Below are 23,047 nucleotides of genomic sequence, written 5' to 3' on the forward strand. Positions count from 1 at the left end.
GGGGGGGGGGGGGTCTCGGGGAAGGAGGGAAGTCAGATCGAGCGACAAGGAAAACGCAAAAGGTAAGTTAAACGCGAAAGATCTACCCCTAGTCAAGATTCACCGAAACGAAAGACCACGGACGTAGCATCCGACGGCGTATTGGAAGTCTGTTAAAAAGTATCCAGATATCGAACGCAAATATCTTCGTTATTATGTTTGCTATCAATGTGAACTTTTTCCATGTCTAATTCTATTACCTTGCTTTATGAGTTTTGTATTTTACTTGTTTCGATATAATTTGAAATGGCAAAGATAATTTTTTTCATTTACGAATGAAAATTAAACGAACAATAATAATATGCGCGATCGATGTGCAATCGAGAGATTTTCAATGATTGTCATATCAGATTTTCGAAATCGTGTACCGTTACATCTCTAATCGCACGCGTGTATTTTAGCTGGTAGACTTTATAGAAATTTGCTTTTTTTAGTTAATCTCTTTTCGAAAATAGCAACGTAATATATGTTATATAATATAGCATATATCCTACTGTATATGCATTGTTTCGAATTTATAATGGACAAATGTTAGTATTTATTGCAAATAAAAATGTTACCAAACTATTATCATAGTTAAATACGGTTTTTAACATTTATTCATTACTTACCTCCTATCTGAATATCCAGAAGAAGGGATACGTGATTCGGGCGGCGGATTGGTTTGTAAAACGATTAGAATTGAAGATTACAAAATAATACAGTAATTTTAATTTGAACAGTGTAATGATTGGACGGTATAAAACAGTACGTAAAGACGTGACGTTATTTTATAAATCTAGTAAGTAATTACCGAAATTCGCAGTGCCCGTTTGTTGAACATTGTTAACAAAAGAGACACTAAGTAAAGTACAAATTTCATACGCGGAATTGTTAGAAACGGCCGAGTTGTCGCTTGTGTCATGAGTGATCAATTAAATTTTTATATAATTAATAGTTTTGCCAGATCAGTACGTTTTAAACTCTGACAAACTCAAGCCTGCCAAATGATAGCGTAAATTCACTGATTTCATAAACCTTCCATATCTTTATCTCACGTTTGCATTTCCGTGCGCATTCCCCAAAAAGAGTATGTCTGAGATAAAAATATTTCTCCAGGATACGGTTAGGCTTGTCATAATTAATGATATCGACCAATGAGAGTGACAATAAAACCGATGTCAATTTTATAAATTCACTTTCCGATTCGAAAGTCAATTTTATATACAAGAAAATCCATTCGGCAGGCTCATAGAAAATTAATATTATTATTAAACTATCCTAATCGATAACTGGTGTCTATATTCGTAAGCACTCTAAAGTAAAATCTAAATTCGAATGCCTTCAATCGATTCAGCAATGGCCACTCAGAGATTTGGATTGGATTGTCATCCTCGTCCACAATAACAATAAAACACGGCATTACGTTCTATAAGACATATTACGATTGGCATTAGTATCCTTGGTCAACGGATATAGATATACAAACGTACCAGCAGTTGGCCGTTTAGCCTGCTGCAGTCACATGTGCATCGCACGAACAACGACTTAACAATACCGAGTCGCAGCTATGCGACCGCTGGTATCGTACTTTCGGGTTAGCAGATACGCAAAGAATTTAAAGAGCTTAAGGAATTTAAGGTAAATAGTCGTCCATTCGACCGATCTGACCAGTTCACGGAACGTTCTACTGAAACGATCTCGGCTTATAACGTTCCTCGGAATCATCGAATGGAGCTTCGGCATTTCTGTGTAAATTGCATTAACCGTAAAAGAAACGAGGATCCTCGCAGCGTAAGAATCAGAGTCGACAGTTTATCCACACAATACGGGATTACCGCGTCGTTCACTTTCCAGAATAATGGGAGCCAATATTGGACGGTGGACCTCTGTGAGGATGCTGATGCTTGTGACCAGGTCCAGAGTATCGACTGCCAGGACGAGAATGGACGATCGCGTAATGATCGCTATTCGTCGATATCGATCTTGTCGAGTTCATAGTCGAACCTCCTGATGCGTATCCTGGCTTTCCGTTCAGGGAATATCTGAAATAATAAATATTACTTCGATAAACGTCATATTGCCAAAATCAGCACGACCACGTTATTTCTTTGATTCATTCAGAAAATCATTTTGGACTTTATCAATTTTCAACTATGACCCCCCTACATATAAAAATTCCAATATTCAAATTCTCGTTCGTTAATAATAGACCCGACCAACGCATCCGTGCTGATTGAATCTACCGTACGATTCCTGCATTTAACTATACGGTTCACTATACACCATAAACTAGTAACGATTCGGTAGATCGGTAAACCGTTATACTATGCACAAATATGCGAGGAGAGTCGGTATAAGGAATTGCGTCCGTCCATGAATTAAACATCGGCACAGCATTGTCCGTTCAGCGGTCAGTATTGTTAACAAACGAAATCGGCATCTCCGTTTTAATTAATGCAATTAAATCACCATAGCGCGCTTCCGCGTCGTTAGCATAGAAATGTGGGTGAAGCACCGGAGGAGCATTTATGGAAACGCGGAAATCGCTTTGTAGTAGAGCCATCCGATTACGCGTCACGTGGACGGTGTAACGTAAATGTATACAAGCATGGGAGTCTCTTGTTATGAAAGGATGTTTATGACGCGCAGCTTCTCCTTTGTTCATCCAGAATTTCTCATTACAGTATCTGCCTACGTATACTACGTTGATATACGTGTACATATACAGTGGACATATCGGCTGATTATATTCGTACCGATGCGAAACCTATTTAAAAACTGTACGTTTGCTCTTACGTGTTCTCCGTTCTTCTCGATCTCTCAGTTCCTATACCCGCCTACGTATTTAACGTAGCGCTGATTTTTCGACATTTTTTGTTTATTTTTTTTTTCATCAAAAGAAACCGCGCATCCAAGTCCCATGTTTCTTGCTTTTTTTTTTCCACTCGGGAGCAGCCTGTAACTGACTGTATCGTATTGTTGTTACTTTCTCGCACCTGCCCGACTCTTGACTTACTTTACGCCGTCGTTGGAATTGCCGTGTAATGTGGAGAATGTAGGTAATGCGAACGACGTACGCTCGAGTATTCTGTGCGCGTATTACGCGGGGAACATGTAAGGCGTATAGTTACGAATCTAGAATAAAAAATGTTGAGACGAATGGCGAAGCTTCTGTTACAGTCGACGAAGGGGGGAGTGAAAGAGAAATAGGGGAGGAAGATAGAACTATGGATGTTACCATTGGATGTGACGTGGGCAGGTTGAAATTTGATGGGTAATTTTATTTATAAAGCTTCGAGCGCGCCTTTATGCCCAGTGCAACTACTGAGGAGCTCTTGACCTCGCACGTGTGTCTGGTATCAGGTGCTGATATCAGTTACAACACCAGAAGGTCGATTCGAGCCAAGTGGGTTGAGGCGGGTCGCTTGTATCATAGCTCTAGGGAAACTGGGTAACTTGATATCGACGGAAAAAGAAAACAGTATCGCCAAAAAATACCGGCCTGTTGGAACAGGGTATAGCGCTTAAAGTGTCGGCTTTGTCTGCGAAAGTTAAATTGGATGGAATTTACGAAACAGCGTATGCGACTTCGATCGACTTGGATCGATATCGGTAACCCTATTTAGTATTGACTGGCTCGCGAGAAACTTTTGACCGTAACTTTTACTGCGGATGCTTAAGGGGATACGTACCGTTGTGACCAGACACGCGAGACCGAGCGTACAGTTTGAATGGATGAAGAGGTTTCATTTGGAATTATTAAATTCCTTCGAACGGTAGTAAAAAAACTTTTTTCAGTCTACCAAGTAACCGTAACTGCAGCAAGTGAGTTGCGATCGACGTAGGGAAAAAGTGTCCGAGACAGCATTGAAAATAACACGGGAAGATGTAATGCCGTCTCAGACGCATTTGATCTGTTCGTGAATACGTTGAAGAATTTGTATGTGAACTTCAATAAAGGTATTGAACGTATATGTAAAATTAATTTCCAGTATGATCTCTTGGAATTGTTATCAATATCGATTGGAATCTTTATCGTAGGCTTAACGCAGTACGTGATGAATCGTTAGTAGAATGATTAAATCATACCTCGACCCGTATTGAGATCCGTGCCAGCTACGATAGGGGTCGTAATCCTCAATGATCGATGGCTCCTTCTCGATGATTTCGGTGCGAGTGCAACTGCAGGACATTGCAGAGCAAAGAAAGATATTGATGATGAGCATGATAAGGAACAGGACACCAAGAGCTATAGCCAGCCATAGAAGCCAAGGTGGATGTACACTCCCATCATCGCACAGGGGCCGATAGGCTGTAAACAAAAGAAAGGAATTTTACACGTTGTCTAAAGATTCATCTTAAAGCACGCACCGATCGGTCTTCTGTCAAAAGTTAAATAAGAACTACACGGGACAGACAAAGAAGAAAGATTTCTTTGTATGCTCAGTGATTTACGAACGACAAGCAGACATTCCGTGTAAAGTGTGTTCGTCCATAATAATTTTTATGCTATCATCGCCAGCAATATTTCGCAAAGCCGGACGTACCTTGTCGAGCATATTTTCAATGAAATTCCCCAGGACTCGGCCCATCCTTGTGAATGAAATTTCCAAAAATCAAGTGACATAATTATAAAAATTTTTATCCAAATAAAACTTTCTCATTAATAGACTTTCTAAAGTTTCGGATAACCAGAAGATATCCTACAGTAAGGTGTGATATAAAAAAAAAATGTAATGTAATACAGCGTTGTATATAACATGCAGAAATCTAAAGGCTAATGTAAAGTATAAACTGAAAATAATAGACGGGCAAGCCTCTTACGAAGTGTGGACACGATATAACGACACGCCGGTACCCGGACTGAATTCGAAATGGCGTATTTGCAATGCACGAATTCCAAATAGCCATTCGAAATTCCGTCGAGCTGAACAGCAGATGCATGTGCGGGTACCATACGTCTGGCCAAAGGCATTGGAGCTTACGCGGATGCTGGAAGAGAGGGGCCCAATGTGACCATTCGAACCAACCGGTACATCAACATGGACCAAGAGGGATCAAAGTGAACCACACCCCGACCGGTTTACATGTACGCGCAAGAGAATCAGTCTCGGCAACAAGAAAGATCCCAAATGAAGATTATCGCTGGTCCATTCTCTTGGTTTAATAGACATTGATACCGTGACTGATTTATGTCACGGAGGTCAGAAGATTAGCCGAGTTATTGCACCTCGCAAAGTCTGGAAGACCTTTTACCATGACACTAACGTGTAATCCAGGTTGTGGCTAATGTAAATATAGTCATTATCTGGACATAGTTTCCAATAAAAAAAAAAAAAAAACCAATTAGATGTATAACTATAAACGTGTTACAGGGGAACTTAATCGTCTGGATGATAGGAACATAAGTGTCACGTGGGTGGTACATCGGATGGACATTTCGCTGTAGACATAAGTAATGGAGGCTACTTCAACCGCCCACCGTCCGAGTCCTGTAAGATCTAGTGGCAAGGAAGAGCGAGGACCATAGAGACGATATCCTTATTTCTGTCAAGTATAGGACTAACTACTTTGCCAGATCATTATTCACGCCGGTCACCTTCCACAAACGAGCCTTTAAATGTCCCTCGACGCCAAAGAGACACGTCGCCATATTTCATGCGTGCGAGTGCGATCGTGCCATTTGAATTTCCCGCACTTTACGCACGCTCGCGCCAGACAGCCAAGAAAGCAGCGTTAGGTGGAAAGATTAAAGGACAGGAAGTAAAGGATAAGAAAAAATTGAAAAAAAAAAAGAAGGAAATACAAATACAGAACGATCGCGCGCTTCTTTCCGTCTGTTTTTTTTTTTTTCTCTACACGAAATGCCGATTACACCGGAGCGTAATTACAATCTGGTCTTATCGTGCGCGCTCGCTTTAGAAATCCGAGGATCGAACGAGATAAGAAGCATCTTTGCAATATAACAGGAGCGAACTGCGGAACGTCCCGTTCGCTAATTAGGTAACATTGCTCATGATTATTCTGGCTAATTAACTTTTACAACACCCTTGTCTCAGAGACTCAACGCACTTTAGTTTTACGTTGGTCATTACTGTTGTTTCTATTACTTTTTTTTTTTTTTTTTTTTTTTTTTTTAAGGGTTGGCACCACACATTCGTATACATATACCATGTCTTTTGAATTTGATGGACTCACTGTTTTTCGTGTGACGTACGTATGCGCGGGCGCATGCGCAGTATCGAATATGGCAAGGATTATTTTACGAGAATTCCCGCAATGCGGTGGGCAGATCGACGCCACTCGCTTACGTTCCTCCACGCAATGCCAATACGAGACCATAAATGCCTGTGGCGAATATTATTTATTGCTTATCCGAACCGCGTTACTTTTATCTGCATGGGACTGAACGTAAAGCGCGCAACAAAGGGTCGTCTCCAGATCCGTAGAAACGTTCTCCGAATCGTTGATCAAGACTGTAGTTGAAATCGCAAGATATATCTAAATATTTTATAAATAATACCTAATCAGGTCGACGTAATTATCTCATAATACTTTTATAATAAATTCAATGCCAAAAAAAAAAATGAAGTTTTGGCATCATACAATAAGTAATGTAATGATTAAATATTTTTTGCAAAAAGAAAAACACTTTTGCGCAAGTGTTTCGCAGATAAAATGTAATCAATGGGATTCTCTTTGTAATCGTGCAGCGAATGGTTCTATCACAATGGCCAATCAGGTTTTTGTATAGGTATGAAAGAAAAAAGAAGTATGAAGAAAAATCATGGCAAGAAAAAATTAGCCAAGAGTGTGTAATAATTAAACGAGGCAGCAACGAATGACGAGGCTCTGGTAGTGCTTTGCAAATAAAATAAATGGCTTCTTCTACTCCCACAGGAAGAGACTTGTCACGCGACAGATCGTTACTACCAGCTGGTAATTAACTTTCACCTTCCACTTCGATGCGCCAAGAATGTCCAGCAAACTCTTCATCCTCGGCAGAAGTTCCTGCATTTTCTCAGCGCACTGCGTCGCGATAAATTCGTAGGATGTCAATGCTTTATTACGTTATTATGCTATGCCACGTTATGTTACGGATGTACGAGTCTGTACCCTCTACTTTCCAAATGTGTCGTTAAAAGCTCGTTACCAAATGGCAATATAACCGTTCGTGGTAACGACAGCGAGCACCAGTTCCTGAACAAATACGGAAATGGTAAATGGAACGGCGCACGGATGTTACATAAATGAAGGATGATAAATTAGCAAGCGATATCTAACGTACAAAAGTAGCCTACCATATTCTGGATGATCGACAAAACTTGACTAAAATATGTTCAACTTTCCAATGACAAAATCATATCTATGAAAAGAAAAAAAGATCCAAGTACGTTCACTGTTTAACTTTATCCGAAAAGCTTCCAAATGTAAAAGTAAATAACGCGTGTAGTAAAATTATTTAAAAAATTATCCTTAGGCATAAGTTGAAACTATAACTATTTTCAATGAACATAACACCAAGGGTATTTCCCTGGGGCTAATTCCCGCGGTATCGAACGCGACAATCGACAGCATTCGTGCTAATTGCGTCACGATTACCACGTTACCACAAGAAGCGTTCGGCGATAGCCAAACGATTGCGAAAAGGCTGATATATTTTCGCATTATTGTGTCAACAGCGGGGCAACTTTCTAAAGCGGATGTAGAAGCGACGTAAACCTACGGGTACCTACCACCATTTGTATAGACCCTTGACAGTCTAAGTAACATATCGATACGTTATATACGCACACGTAAGATATCTCTGCAATACGATGCGTGTATGTGCAATTGAGCATTAGGTACAGTTAGAAAACCAGCGAGTGTATTACAGAGTCAAATGTGACCGAGTGAGTAGGCGGTAACGTCACATCAGTCACTAGGAATAATTAACGTGCCTACAGTGTAACGCGAATAGTTCGTGTTGCCATTAAGCTCATCTCGGATGTATATATGTAATGTATGTATATTATAAATATATACATACAGTAGGTTTACTAGTCTTCATATGCTCGAATTAAAAATAACTGTTGACAAGGATTGCTATTAGAATCTATAGTTAATTAACGGTCTCCAAACGCCATGTCTCGGCATGTCCGCTTGGTATGATCGATTCTGTCGCCTAATCGTTTCCATCGAGACGAAACTACTGGCCTTCGACTACGTTTGCCGGATGGATTTTATCTTAACTTTAACTAGTCCTTAGTACATTAGCATACTCACGGGACTCTGCACCAGGATGAAGGACGAACACGCTGGTACCAGCCAGAAGAATTCCTTCTTCACCTGCAACGTTCTGTCCGGTTGTGGATGCGCCTTTTATACCGGTATCCTCGTCGTCGTCGCATATTGGAACTCCGCAGCTTTCTGTGGGGAAGAACAATTTTTTCTAATAAATCGTATTTTTGTTCTCTTGACTAATGTAAAAAAAAAGAAACGCTTTAAATAGGTGTTAAGTTATATATTGTTTTTGGTTCGAATTTTTCTTGATTTTTAGTTTGCTAATATTGTTATCTTCGTAAGATGCCATATATAAGCCATTCTCACTGTGGCTCTCTATTGAATTTAAGCTGTGCTAAACCGGATGTGGACTAGCTCGCTCGAAATGTACAATGGCAATATCGTAGAACGAGTTTTAGTAAATCCCGATAAACAGAAATTAATGTCTATGGCTGTCTCGCGCGCCTCTTGGTAATGTTATAGGCGAGGTGGTCACGATAAATAAAGTTTTATGGGTAAGCGTTGTCAAGTTTTACGTGCTATCTGTACTATTCTGAATACAATGCTAGGCAGTTGCTAGACCGGTAAAAATATTTCGCGCGCTCCCATCGAGTTTCGAGCTCTTATCCGGGCAGGATCTTTCGTTGAATAAACCGTGACTGACGAGGGCCTATATTCGCAAACTGGTTTCGCATCGAGTCGATGATAAATATTTATTTTATTATGAAAAATCACTCGACCATTTTCTGACACCGTTTTACGGTAAAAAGACAATGACTACTCACCTTTGCACACTGCGATGTCACACTGAAAGTGCACTTGGGGACTGTCAGGCAACTGGAACATTGAAAAGAGTGTTGCATCCGCCTGACCAGTCGTAGGATCGAACACGAATTTCGTCATCATTCGTGCGTTAACAGGACATCTTGAAAAAAAATTTCTTAATATATTTCACCACGCAGAATTAAAAAAATTTATTAACCTTGCATCTTATACGTCCGCCTACGTAACGTTATATCCCTTTTTTTTCTGACTGGTCATTAACTCATAAGGAAGGCAATACCAGTCCCTCAAGGAAAGCAATACAACACAAGGTCACTATTAGTAATAGAAGATGGAACGAAATAACGTGGAAGAGAAAAAAAAAAAGAAACAATTATACCAAATTGATATTAGTATTAATATAATACAAGTGCAATTTTACGAGTCACTGAATCTTCACCCTCTTCCAGTTACACATCACTTGACCTCCATTTTCCTCGTCCTTTTGCAGAACCATAACGAGAGTATTATATTAGCTAATCTTGGAAAGAACATGAACGGTCGGACGTTAACACGGATAGAGCCGCAGCAGGGTCAGGAAGTTCAAAGAGCTTCTTAAGTTTTAGTAGTCTCGTTTTTATATAGTGTTTACGTTAAATGGACTCTTTAAAGTAAAGTTCACCATCTACTTTGAGATAGTAAATTTGGCCGTTAACTATGCCCCTTATTATACCTATACGTAAGTGAATGTGCTATAACCTCGTTTTGTCGATTATAAATACCATACGAAATTTTCAATACTGATTCTATTGACGTTGGACACGTGAACATGATACGCAATTGTCTACACACATATCGCGTGGAAACTGAGAAGAAACTTTCCTGGCTAAGCGATTTGCGGCATGCAAGGCGGGGCCGTAGGAAGCTGCCTTGACATGCATGCATTCAAGCGTGCACGTTCTATCGTACCATTAAAATATCAAATACCATTGCGCCTGCTAACGAATCGCACGTTCCTCGATGTCGAAATACGAACGAGTTTTCAGGCGCAGCGATTCCGGTCCGACGAGTATTTACGTAACATTCGATTATTTCACGTTAACCAACTCAATGGAATTGAATGGAAGATAGATTTTATGAAGTATGTGAAAATTAAGAAATTTTATGTTTTTTTTTTTTTTCTCAAGATAAGATCCTACTATAATATAATTATATGTCATATAACTCACCCTCTGTTATCGATCAATGGGACCTTAGAAATTTTTTCGTTGAACGCAAAACAGGATTTGACCCTTATACCGTACTTTCCTGTAAGCAGACAGAATTTTCTTTTATGGAAATAATAGTTGTATGTTATATACGGATTAACATAATTTCATGAAATTCTTTGGATAATAATAGAATTCATGCTGCAAAGGTAACGTACTGTTACAGCTCATGCTGGAGCTGTGAATCCTGGTACGGTTAGAGGCAAACGGAACTTATAAATATGTTAAGTCGACTTGGCAGTGCTGTATTAATATTATAAAAGGATAAGACATTACAAACCATCTGGCCGTGAGATCTCAGCACGCAAAGTATAGTTGTGACCGTAGATAGCATCCTGTACACGACGCCCATCGTCCAAAAGCCTCAATGATACAAGTGAAGTTTCATTCCTGAAAAGTAAAAATCGTCAATTCCTTCTAGCTCATTCGAAAGTTAAAGATAAGAATAGCATGACTTGATACGTTGATAATAATTATTTACCACGTAATAAATGACATATTTATCAGAGACGGGTTGTATAACTATGTAAATGTGTAATTTGAAAGAAAATTTTTCTCGTATTCCCGCATATAATAATATTTCATGTAATTCACGATTAGCACGTGGCAAGTATCAGCTGTCTCTCGGTTTATGCACCAAGCAACTGGAAAGGTAATTCCCACTGGAAGCGACTCTACGACGCGATGTCGCAAGCTTACTTTACATGAATGAATAAGCAGACGTCGAAGGCTATTCAAGAATCGTTCTGTTTCTTCGATGGGAGATCGTGCTATCGTGTATATGGTAGTAATGGATACGTCGCATTCCCAAGTTATGACTGGTTAATACGCAAATCTTATAGCCAACCTATATAAGGGTACTAACGTTATCATTATAAAAGAAAATATATATAAATTTGACTAGAAGGCAATTGGAATACAACGTTAATAATAACTTAAGAACAGCTATAGACATTTATCATGAACTTGATTATAGTTTCCAAAACGGTTGACAGGACGAATTATTCCAATCAGTCAAGACTTACTTGGCATTCTTGAAACCTGCTTTGCCGCAGGTAATAACGTAAAACTTGTCATCCGCCAGTTCGAGTGTCTTGTGTATCCTGACGGCAATGGGCACCGAACGTTCTTCCGTATTCTGAAAAGCGTATAGGATGTACAGTTGAAATAAAAGTCTAATACACGAGTGGAGATAGTTTTTGTAAGTTGTAATAATTATTGTAAGAATTATAGTGAAAATAGGATTTATCGACATGGATAAGGTTACTTACGTTATTGATAAGTACACCGCAATATTCTGGAGCGCCTTTAGGTGCTAGTAAATTGATATCAAACGTCGCCTGATTAGAACCATTTCCAAAGGTCATACAGGGTGGTGTTCGAAAATCTCTAGCGTGCACAGCACCCACAAAACTTTGATTGACGTTCACGCGGATGGTCATGGTGCCAGCTTTACAAGTCGCCGTCACCGTCGGCTGGAACTCCGTATCCAGCAGCTGACCACTGACCTGGAACTAGCCAAACAAAGCCCCTGGCTATAATTAAATCTGCCATCCGTCCCTGGCGTAACGTTTTACTACGTCGTGCAGCCAAGTTCTAATTGCGAATCGTTCCATCGTCATCCGTTTACGTAATTATGCTCGATTTTATGCTCAGTATATGGAAATACCTATCATGCATATATCACTAGATACAAAAGCCCGGATGAGTAGTGCACGAGACACAAGCTTAATGTGTGGAACGTACAATATAGAAAATCACGTATCACAAAATACACGAAAAAAAATAATAATAAAAAAGAATTGTCTCGGCAATGAACATATAGAATACATCTATGCGTGGGATTTCTCGAAGATATCCAGTCTCCACGAATCAAGCCAGGACATATTTGGCTACCTGTACGTAAGCACGGCGGATCCGTAGGTCGCTGAAAGTTTCGTAGGCGCTTATTTGAAATTCTTTAAAGTAAGGGTGTTTCTCCAGTTGTTGGATCCGGATTCTCTCTAGTACATCTATACCTGGTCATAAATTCACGTTCGTCTTGGAGAACGACGCAGTCAATTCGAAAGTGACACGTTATTACTCAAACGTTGAACGTGCATTAGCATGATAAATCGCAAGGAGGTTATGGACGCCCGTGCGATCAACTAGTGGGAGATCAGAATAGTTGCTCCTGAACTGTATGAAACCTTTATTTCGTTGTGGATACGTGAACGTGTATACTACAGTGTCTATACACGTATCTACAGATGACTTGTATCGTGTTAGCTTCCCAGTTAACAAAGAGTAGAATTTATTGCTATAGATTTTGTAAGGTTAGGTATCGCTCAGTAGCGTGTAAATGCTCGTCTTCTTCTCGAGATTAACATCGCACGTCGATAGAGTCAATAATACGATGGTGACGAAATCTAGGTAAATATCCATGAGATTTCTTTTTCGGTCGAAAGGGTCAACACACGCAGTGAATTGCGTAAAAATGACTGTGACCGAACTCGGTGGGTATCGGACGATCTTTGCGCACCTCGACTAAATCGAACCGGTTCGACCAGTCGGCTGTACTCGATTTCGATTACCAAATCGATATACGTACGACTACCGTGCGTTGCAATAATTGAGCTAGTTTTTCTTGCGAATTTCACCGAGTGCGACTCCCATCGAATCATCCGAATCGTTCGGAACGATGATGCGCATCCACGCCTTTTTGTCCGGCTAATAATGACGTACCCATTGATGTGCTCATTAATCGAATCACTCGATAGATCTCACCGGTATACGTATGGTACGTGTGTGGTATTAATTTTTAATTTTTAAAAAAATTTTCTCTAGTCTTTCCCTACAATCAGACAACACTGTACGACTGCATTGGCTATCTTCCGTCGCCTCGTTAAGCTTCCTTTGAGGTTAACTAAGCAAGGACTGGTCCCAGTCTTGTAGCTGTCATCCCACGCCAACTTTCAGTTTCAGACGGCCAACCCACTTCTTATCCTTGGTCATTGATTGAGAATGTTTTACGGCAGCTAGCAGCCAGCAGGGCCGCCGTACGAGTTCCTACGAAAATGCCCGAGTAGTTTGCCGAGGTGTTTTGTTAGCCGTCTGCGAGCCCAGACGCACTAAGCGCCTCTCATTCCGCGGAAAGAGCCGAATCGGACCAATTGGCTGGTGAAGAATGAAAGAGACGAGAACCTGGGGCACCGTCCGTCTTGTCGATAGCCAATGTTCTAGGAACCCGTCCAATTCATGGGACAGTCGGCTGCAGAAGACAGGTCGCCGTTTTTACCCCATACCATCTCTATACGATAATCGTTTAGGACTTGGAAACTGACACGAGGGTTGATGACGGAGAAGAGGGTCCTGGATGATATTAAAAATCCTAAATTACCTTTCTTTCTCATCAGTCGTCTCTGCCAGAGTCTCAATTGGCAAAATAAGCAAGGAGGTACGTTTCTTGTTGTTTTAAGTATACCTGCGGAGAGTAGGGATGGTCCTGGTGTATATTCAGCAGCAGTCTTTGAATATGCGTATAGTGGCGACGTGAGATCCTGAGGTAGAACGTGTGGGCTTGTACCGTGCAGTGCTTGCCCAAATGCGTATAGTATATACGTATAGTATGTATGTTTCGGAGACATATATTGGCACGTGCTAGTGCAATAAGTGCAAAAGGTAGATCCTCCGCTCACCCTCGGCGCACCATGCTCTTACATGGTCATCTGGCACTGCGCCTTTGTGACTTAAGATTACTTTGCGTTTAACGCTGACGACTGCAAATTGCTCGATGCAAACGAGCTGCAGTTACTCCCTTATGAGCGAATTCCATGTACGAAATTATTGTGTGTTATGAAGTCCGGTATGTGAGAAGGATCCATCTGTTCTGGTATTTGCAATACTAAATGGAATGTGCTGAGAAAATTTTAATTTATTGTAGATGCTATAAAGCGAATCGAGAAAAATGTCTGTACTTAAAAACGATTTCACTTATCCTGCCGTTTTGAAATTATCATTAATTTCGTTTTGAAAAAATTAAATTACAGACGTTTATACCGAACGATTTTTCCCGTTAATTGCACAGCTGCTCGAAGCGAAAGTGAATTTCATTTGGATATCGTAAATCTTCAGATATGTTTTCTATACGTTCGTGTATCTGTATACAACATGCTTTCCAAGAACACGTGAGTCGGTAACAACGTAAAAGTGAATGCAACGAAACGTATCTTTTTTTTTTGCGATGCAGTGCAACCACGTATGGACGCCAGTGAGCAGCAATCAGCCAAGACATAACTTTCAAAACTCCTTTTGGCCAAACTGGTTTTACTTTATTCGTTCTCGCGGTGCATCGTACGATACTTTTATTCCCGATATCCCACGCCTTTTGCCATATCTACGTACATCGGACATATTGATTACAACGAATTGCCAACTTGTACCATAGGTATAGTTCAAAAAAATATACATAATAGGAACCCAAGTTACATGTTTCACTGTGGACAGATGTACCCTAGATCCTATATTAATATATATATATATATATCTCACAATCTCATTACTCATTGGCCCTTAAATAAAAAATAATTGTATATCAATCGCAAAATGCTTCGGTTGTTTCTTATTAATTCACGGAATGCGCCGCAGGAGGATAAGACTTCATTGGGAATGCATTCCCGACGAAGGAAGTATTGCCTGCCGGTGCATATTCGACAAAGAGCAGTTTCGCCGGTATCGAAGAGCAAAAAGAGTAAAGAAAGAAAAAGTGAAGAAAAAATAATGGAATGAAAGTGGCTAGACTGAGAACATCGGACAGGCGAGGGTCAACAACACGCATTTCAGGTTCGGCATCAGCCTGGGCCTTACAAAGACCGTGCCGCAAGATAATTCGGGACCCGTTGGGCCCTCTGGCTATCGATACTTTCTCAAAGCGCGTGATTTTACAGACCGCTCGTATGTGACCACTTGTGAGAATGCTCATACGAGTAACAGAATTCATAATGCAGGACATTAACGCGCCTCGTAACTCGTCTACGCTTACGTCACTCTCGTTGCTGTTGGTCTCGCAAAGTTAACGCGAGACCTAGTGCGCATGCGCGCAACGATCGTACAATAATCCTAACGAAAAGAAACTCGAGAATTTAAATAAAAAACGAATCTCTGAATTCTACCAATCCTCATATACACTTGTATTTATTCAATACGAATTTCACAAGGAATAAAAATTATTTTATTACGTGAAACAACTGAAATGTGCACCTACGACAATTGAAATGTAAACCTGAGTGTATAGTCAAAAATGGTATATATATTCGACGTGAAATTTTTTTCAAGTTATCCGCAACTTTCTTTTTATCAGAACAAAACTGTAGTTTTTACAATCAAAAGATACCACAACGGGTCCACGACTTCTGAAATGTAATAGGAAGTAAAAAAGGAAAAGGACGAAGAGGAAGAGTTCGTGCGGTGTGTCGGTGTCTTGTAGTTCAGTGAGGTGACAGAGGTGCATTGTTCTAGCGGTACGTGACTTCCTCATGCCTTTACGACTTTACCACACAGCACGCCGATTCGTCTTCAGTCTTTGCGCCGGCAGTCGTTCCATGAACCGTGGATAACGTATGCTTCTGAAAATGACTGTGCCTGCGAGACACGTCACTCGATTACGTATTACGAGCCTTGGCGCAACTATACGCAGACAGGTATTGAAGCCTTTCGCAAAAACGCGACCGCGTTAGACCTACTATTACGCCTACTGTGTATTGTAATTAGAAAAAAATTTTTTGAAAAAAAAAAAAATAGAAGAAATAGCAATTTCAAACGGATTAACAGAAACTCATGTAAATATATTGCAAGAACTCTCGCTCGCTCACTCTATATACATACATATGCCTATAGCATATGCGTCTGGCTTTCACTTTACTATCGTACCGTGTCCATCACCATTTCACACGCAACGCTACCGCAACGGGAAGAGTCTTTGCGTTCTTTAATCTTGCCTTGCTTATCGTACGCATCTTGCGTGCTTACGCGCCCGAGGGTCAGTGCGCGATCCGTGTGCAGAGCACGTCTCTACTTCAGAGCCAAAGAGATACGCACGTCTAAGATTGCCTACGACTCTTTTTTAACTTATCTAATAAGATATCTCCAGAATTCCGCTCGGCCGCTTTGGGGCTTATGGATTTTAGCCGATAGCTAAGACCGTGTCCTGAATTTTTATGAAAATCGTTCCGGTCACGTGGGCACGATTGATAATGGAGAAAAGTTAAATTAAAAAAAAAAAGGGAAATCAAGTTTCTTTGATGAAAGATAAACAGAAACTTTTTCATAAATTTTGAATATCAGTTTTAATTTTCATCTGGGACGTATCTGCATATATTTTCTTACGGTAGAGATAACCATTGAGTTATTTCGAGGTTTCTCGTCTTATTGTCTTCTGTGTGGTCGCCCTCCGGCCTATTGAAACTTTCCCTTGATGACGTAAGGATGCATTCCCTTTTGAAGTAATTATGAGAAAAAAAAGGGATATTCACGCCTACGGCTATTGCTTTAAGATTATCGTAGTGCTTTCGTGGTGGATGCTTATCTAGAGTATATTTCATCGTCATGGTCAATGGCCGAGGTTGACGTTCACTTTCTCCGAGAGGGAATGTGAAAAGGAATTCGGTTTGGATGCGCTCATGTGAAGGATTTAGGTGGCGGGTGCTGTCGATTCGATTATGACTGATCGATGGCGTAATTCATTATTATTTATGAAAATCAATTATCGATTTCTTATCGTGGGATCGAAAGAATCTTTTTCGGTTTCCGTTTATAGTGAAACGTTGAAATTTTCAAATACTACAAATAATACTTTCATTTGCATGTTTAAAGGATCTCGTGAAAAGACATTACAGGTATATTGGGAGTAAAGTACTAGGACAGCTGTTCACCTACACTTTCACTTCGATTCGTTAAAAGAAATTGTCGATCATTAATCGTCATGTCGTCTTTGACCTTTAGTGCACCCATGTTGGATTAAATATATTGATGATTTTTTTATACCATTCTTCGTATCCAATCACGATTTTAGATCAGCTTTCGAATATTTATGAGCATAAGACAAAAAATTGAGATTATCAATTTGTTTATTGGAAATAATAATCAATATTACGAAAATAATGTAATACGTAAATGACGTCATGCAGTCTTATAAATGACAATCAATTTACGAGGTCTTTTATGCCGCATGTATATCTCACGATATACAATGACTCAATGAAGCCGTCGGTATAAAAAAATATACGAGCAACTAAAATTCAATGTGAAAAGTAGAAGGGAATTTGTCTATAGACGCATTATATTCTCATACGTATCCGCCATAGTGTTCTCGTGCATGCGATAGACGACAGTAAACTGTGTAAAATTACTACGATTATGGGAAATGTAGATAGCAGGAAGATGATCGTCTTTACAAGTTCATCTAGACCCCCCAAGGTCGGTAGCCATAATCGATAAACACCCATAAGCAACGACGACGTTTGTACAGCTGGTTATTACACGTCAAAGAATATTCTGACATAACTTTCTTACCCACCATCTGTTCCGTCCCTTGAGACGATTCCGCGTAAATACCGTAACGCGAGAGAAATAAAATCTTCAAAATTCAACAAAAGCGTTAGAAATCATTTTTCACTTTCCTTCGTTACTTCCAACGTGTGCACCACTTTACATGCTTTACAGTGAAAACTAATATGAAATGAATCCTTCCGCTCGATCTGATTCGAACCATAAAAAATCGACTGGCGACTACTACAAATTTATAACTACGTGAACGAGTCGTTCGCCTTAGTTCCTAACTACAGCTAATTGAAAAAGTTTAGGTCATCGAGTTTCTCAGGCTCACGAACTTTTTACCAAAAATTCGGTACGACCACTTCTGGTAGTCCAAATCGACTGAAACGTTCTTAATGTTTCAATTATACTGACAGTATTGACGGAAGTAGAAAAAAAGCCCATCCTCCACCCCGGTACATCCGTTATGGACCTCACAGTCCCACTTCGCCAGTTAAGGGATAGTCATCTTGAGATAAATCGCGACCAGAAACTGAGACAAACTTCGTAATTGAAATTAAATATAAAAACTAAGTGTCTCGTGTTATGAACTTTCTTCTTTGCATTGCCTGTACTATCCACGTTACGATGCATAGCTTTCGATGGTATTCTTATCGTTAGTCCTGTACAAAAAGTTACCCCCGTCACTCTTGCATAGTTACAATCGTTAAACCTGAATAGGTGGCCGGTAACAAGTGATAATAAAAATACCAGGCATAAAGCACTGCTTATCACCAACAGCATGTCAGGGTTACCCAGTTCGCCATTAAGTGCAAATTTTTCTCTGGCATAAGTGCACAAGGTCTGACCCTGCCAAATGGATTCGCGTTTGCTCGAACATTAACACGACGGCTCAGGACTTGTAAGCCATTGGTATATCGTACACAAAGCGTGAAGAGATTTTGCACCAGGTTTGCCCTGTCAATGCCAAGGATTTAAATCATGATCCTCTGAGTGGCTGACTGTCTGACTATTTGACTGACTATTCTTAGCTGCACTATACTGTACCTACTATATTCGCATAGCCACGTATAAGTGCACTCGGTGCTATTGTGCATTCAGGTTCTTGGGAACGTGTAACTTTATAATAGCACGAATCGACTTTACAGTACGTGCAATCTTTGGGATTTTATCGATCGTAACGATATTCGAGATCGTGAACGATAATACTGATAACGAACTTGCGTGGGACTATACCACTTTGTCGGATAATTTTACCGCGGGATTACATTTTTTCATTGCACCTCAACACCTCCATCGAGCTTCAGGCGTGTTTTGTACTTCTTATAATAACGTGAACGATGGTCCTAAAGTTTCTTAGTAAATGCAGTATCTTATAAATAAGATGCGTTCCCTTTCTTAGCGGTGCTCATTGTTCTTTTCTGTATTCAGGTAATTCTGCATTCTTAAACATAATATGGACGCCGCTACTTTACCCTGCTTTGGTTCGATTTTTCAGTTCAATGGTACTCAGTGTTATACAAATGGATCTCCTTTACATGGTAATTAGGTCGTGAATATTATTTTGCTACAGATTCAATTCTTTAACACTGACAAAGGGATATGTAAATATATAAAGGCTTTTCCATGATAACATATTCTATATATATAAAGGACTTGGAAGTAATATATTCTATGGTGTTGTTATACCTCCGTTGTATCGTTTAACATTTCCTTTATACGTATGTTACGTTTTGTATGCTATTCACGTAAAAGTGGTATTTACTTTTTATAATAATACTTTCTCTGTGTATATCGAGCTTGAGAATAAATTTCAAAACGAATCGTCGACGTCTTCAATTCCATACGCATGAGCGTGCATTATAAGCAGCTAACACGAGTACGGATGAGTTTCCGTTTATACGCAGATGCAAACACGTTTTGCTGAAAACACAGTGATGCATGGTTCCTAGTAGTAGCGTCACGTTGGAATTTCCTGTCGTTGGGTAATGCTGCGATATTCTCTACTGTCATTCGTTACGGCTAGACAAATTCTACCAAGCGTTCGCCGAAGCTTTATAAAATTCTGCTGCCACTTAATCACCACAGTTAAGCATTTAAGCAAAGCCGTACAACTAAGTATTGTCGAAAACCAAAAATTTTGTTTCGTAAAACATAAATTAGCCATTGCTGCTACGAATGAAATTTTGTAATCACAATGGTATTCGACTTTTATAATGACGTCATTTATACTTCCTATATATCAATAATATATTCATTTATTTCAATCGCATAAAATATTTATTATATCCATTAATGATTATACAATTTAGCATATATAGTATTGAAAACGTGACGTCATCGGCCAGCAGATATGAATCGAGTGACGCTACTACTTTTTGAATTTCGTAACACTGCGAAAGTATAAGTGGGTTTAAAAAAGTCTAAATATATATATGCATGCAATTATTATGTGACATGGCGTAGGTAGATGCCGTGTAGGTTGGCTTATCTATGACAGGGTCGTTTTCCTTAAAATGGCTATAGTTGCTTCATTACGTGTCAATGATACCATAGCAGACAATGGTGGTTCGTGTGGTATTCAGTGGGCGTGTGCTCCTGTGCTCTTTCATTTACCCAACTAACGAGCCGTTATTTGCACCACGATTAACGGTCCTTCAGAAATTCGTCCGTATATTCCAATCTTACATAAATGCTGTTCACGCACCGAAATTCAAGTGTTGAGTAAATATACTTTTTGTTTGTACCAAATAAACGTTAGCCTGACTAGTCAGATCACTCTCAGTCGAAATGAGCATCGGTCGATCGCAGTCGGCGCTGCAACAGGTGTTCAATAGTGGTACGCACGTGGTCCGTTTCCAGCTGATATACATATATATAAATCGATCGTGTTTACATTTAGATAGTGTTCTTGAACCGATCGAATATCTTACGTATATTGTGGCGTTAAAAAATATGATTAATATAAAAAAGTGTCTGTCAATGATAAAAATTTTTTTCGGTATAATAGGTTTGAAATATCTTAATAAAACAATAGGACGTTCTCGTATGCGCAAATGTCAGTGGATTTAGCGAGAATATTCTTTGCAATTAAGAAATAATTGTTTTTAAAATATTCATGTAAATTATCTTAAGAGGTATTCCCACTGGAATTGGCGCACCTTTTACGCTCCTCTTGGACGCTGGAATTCTTGGTAATTTATCAAGGCCTCGTTGCATTGGATCGTTCTGGCAGAAATAGTGATGATACACTTGGAGACCCAGTGACTAATGTAAATTATGACACAAGCTTTATTTGCGGTAGCCCCATTGAGAATTCTTTGTCGATTAATGTATACGTTAAAAAATGCATGCGTAGTATACCACGTGCTGGAATGACAATATTGTCCTGTTTGCAATATATCTTTTGTATGATATTTCAATAAATGGGGGAAAAAATATCCTTCGGTTATGTCGTCCCATACCCTTGACAACATTGAGATACAGACTGATACATATGCATTTCCTATGTCTAACGTGCGAGTATCTTTGTAATTCGACATTCACAGACGGTACTGCGTACTCGTCGCGCATAAATATGTTAATGCATACGTGACAAGGTTGGACTGTATGGGACTTTGAAGATTAAATTGTTACTGGCTAACACTGTGCGATATATGAGAAAACAAGTATCGCGTTCAGCTATATATATTTAATTGTTCATTAAATTTTTGTCTAACCTTACCCAAGTTCTATTTTCTAAATAAAACAAAATATAGCTCACCTCGCTGATACCGAGGATTAGCAAAAGCCACCATATCTTCGGCAAGAGGGCAAACGGGGCTTTATAAAAGTTTGTCCTTTTCACTGACATTTTGGAGAACCTCATGGTACCCGATGGTGCTTCCGGAGCACTGTACACCGCGCAGCACTCGTTAAAGTATCGAGTAAGTCGCACGTCACATTTTACAATCTGTCGTCGAAAAAAGCCTTGCCATTTCGAGAGTGTCCGAGTACTTGACGTTACTCGGTGAGAGTTGATCACGTTTGTCTTAGATCTAACGTTTCTTTTTTTTTTTCCAAAAAAAAAGAAGAAAGAACTTTGCGGTGCTTGTCGATTTGAGAAGCCTGACCTTCTGTACGGTTTACAGCGAGGCGGAAACGAGTGTCAGGACTGTACGAAGAGGACTGTTCTTGCTGCGTTGTGGGACACTCGAGTATAACTCCGGTTCTGGTGGGGACTCACGGTACCGTAGCCGCCATTCCTTTTTCATTCGTTCGTGAGCGCAAACCACGCGTTAATATCTCTAGGAACCCGAGGACGAGCCTCGTTCTTCACCGGAAGGTAACTTCGTTTATGCGCCGCGAAGCGGCAGCAAGAATCGGCCATGCGCTGTCGGTAATGTAGAGAGCCTTCTTATCAAGCCAGTTCGATGAGTGGTTACTTGAGATTGTACATTGGATAGGGTAGATATCTAATATATCTACTTGCGTACTGACAACGTTAACTCGTCTATTAGAATTGTATGGTACTACTATGGATTATATTGGTATTAGACTCGAGGTGGGATTATCAAGCTTTTCGATAAATTTACGCATTCGTTTTTTATATGGATTATGTTTTAATTGAAGGAAACGAGTACAGAGCTATATTTAGTAGTACGTTGTATATAGACGCATAAAGCTTATAGCTTAAGCTTGAAGCTTTTCTCTGAGTGGTTGTTTACTACTTACAATGTCTTATAGTAAAACAAGATCGCACTCTAAATGCAGATATCCTATCCATTAAATCGGGGACAATGATATTGAATGGATTTTAAGTGATTTCTGTGAAAATAATACAGAAAACGTTTTCGTCCTAATACATAGTAATCAATAAGTTTAGCTGAATTGGTTAGCGCAAGACGCAGTTAGGAAAGTAATAGAATTTTTAAGAGCTTGAACAAACTACGAATATAAGACCGATAAGATGCTCTAAGGTATTGAGTGGTAAACTTTGAGAGCTGAAATGGCCAAACGATTAAAGGCTTTGGGTTTTGAGAAATTTTTAAGCATGTAAAGAGCATTTTGAGCTGTCGAACCTTTCAACCCATGAGTTACCGAGGTATTATCAACCCTTATACAAATGAGAATTGTACTGTCTATAGCGACCTTTCCAAACAGTAAACTATTATTCACCGTATGAATTCTTGACCCGGATTATATCGTCTTCTGTAAAGGGTGAC

At 39.7% G+C, this 23,047-nt stretch overlaps 1 protein-coding gene across 3 annotated transcripts; it reads right to left on the reverse strand.

Annotated features, from left to right (window-relative positions):
* Positions 1-720: 720 nt before the first annotated feature.
* Positions 721-22,123, reverse strand: LOC107263726. 3 transcript variants are annotated; one of them, XM_015731230.2, is made up of 9 exons: positions 21,607-22,122; positions 11,585-11,827; positions 11,339-11,451; positions 10,594-10,703; positions 10,275-10,353; positions 9,069-9,208; positions 8,287-8,430; positions 4,111-4,333; positions 721-2,063 (listed from the first exon to the last, which is right to left on the reverse strand). In XM_015731230.2, exons 1-9 carry the CDS (start codon positions 21,709-21,711, stop codon positions 1,865-1,867), a joined length of 1,356 nt encoding a protein of 451 aa, XP_015586716.1. In that variant the 5' UTR covers positions 21,712-22,122; the 3' UTR covers positions 721-1,864. The 3 variants fall into 3 exon arrangements, with proteins under 3 accessions (XP_015586716.1, XP_024936824.1, XP_024936825.1); XM_025081056.1 differs by having other exon boundaries at positions 1,759-2,063; positions 11,585-11,821; positions 21,607-22,123; XM_025081057.1 differs by lacking the exon at positions 11,585-11,827 and having other exon boundaries at positions 1,759-2,063.
* Positions 22,124-23,047: the final 924 nt, after the last annotated feature.

The sequence above is a fragment of the Cephus cinctus genome, unplaced genomic scaffold (genome assembly GCF_000341935.2).
Source record: "Cephus cinctus unplaced genomic scaffold, Ccin1 Ccin1_scaffold0160, whole genome shotgun sequence".
Classification (NCBI taxonomy): Eukaryota; Metazoa; Arthropoda; class Insecta; order Hymenoptera; family Cephidae; genus Cephus; species Cephus cinctus.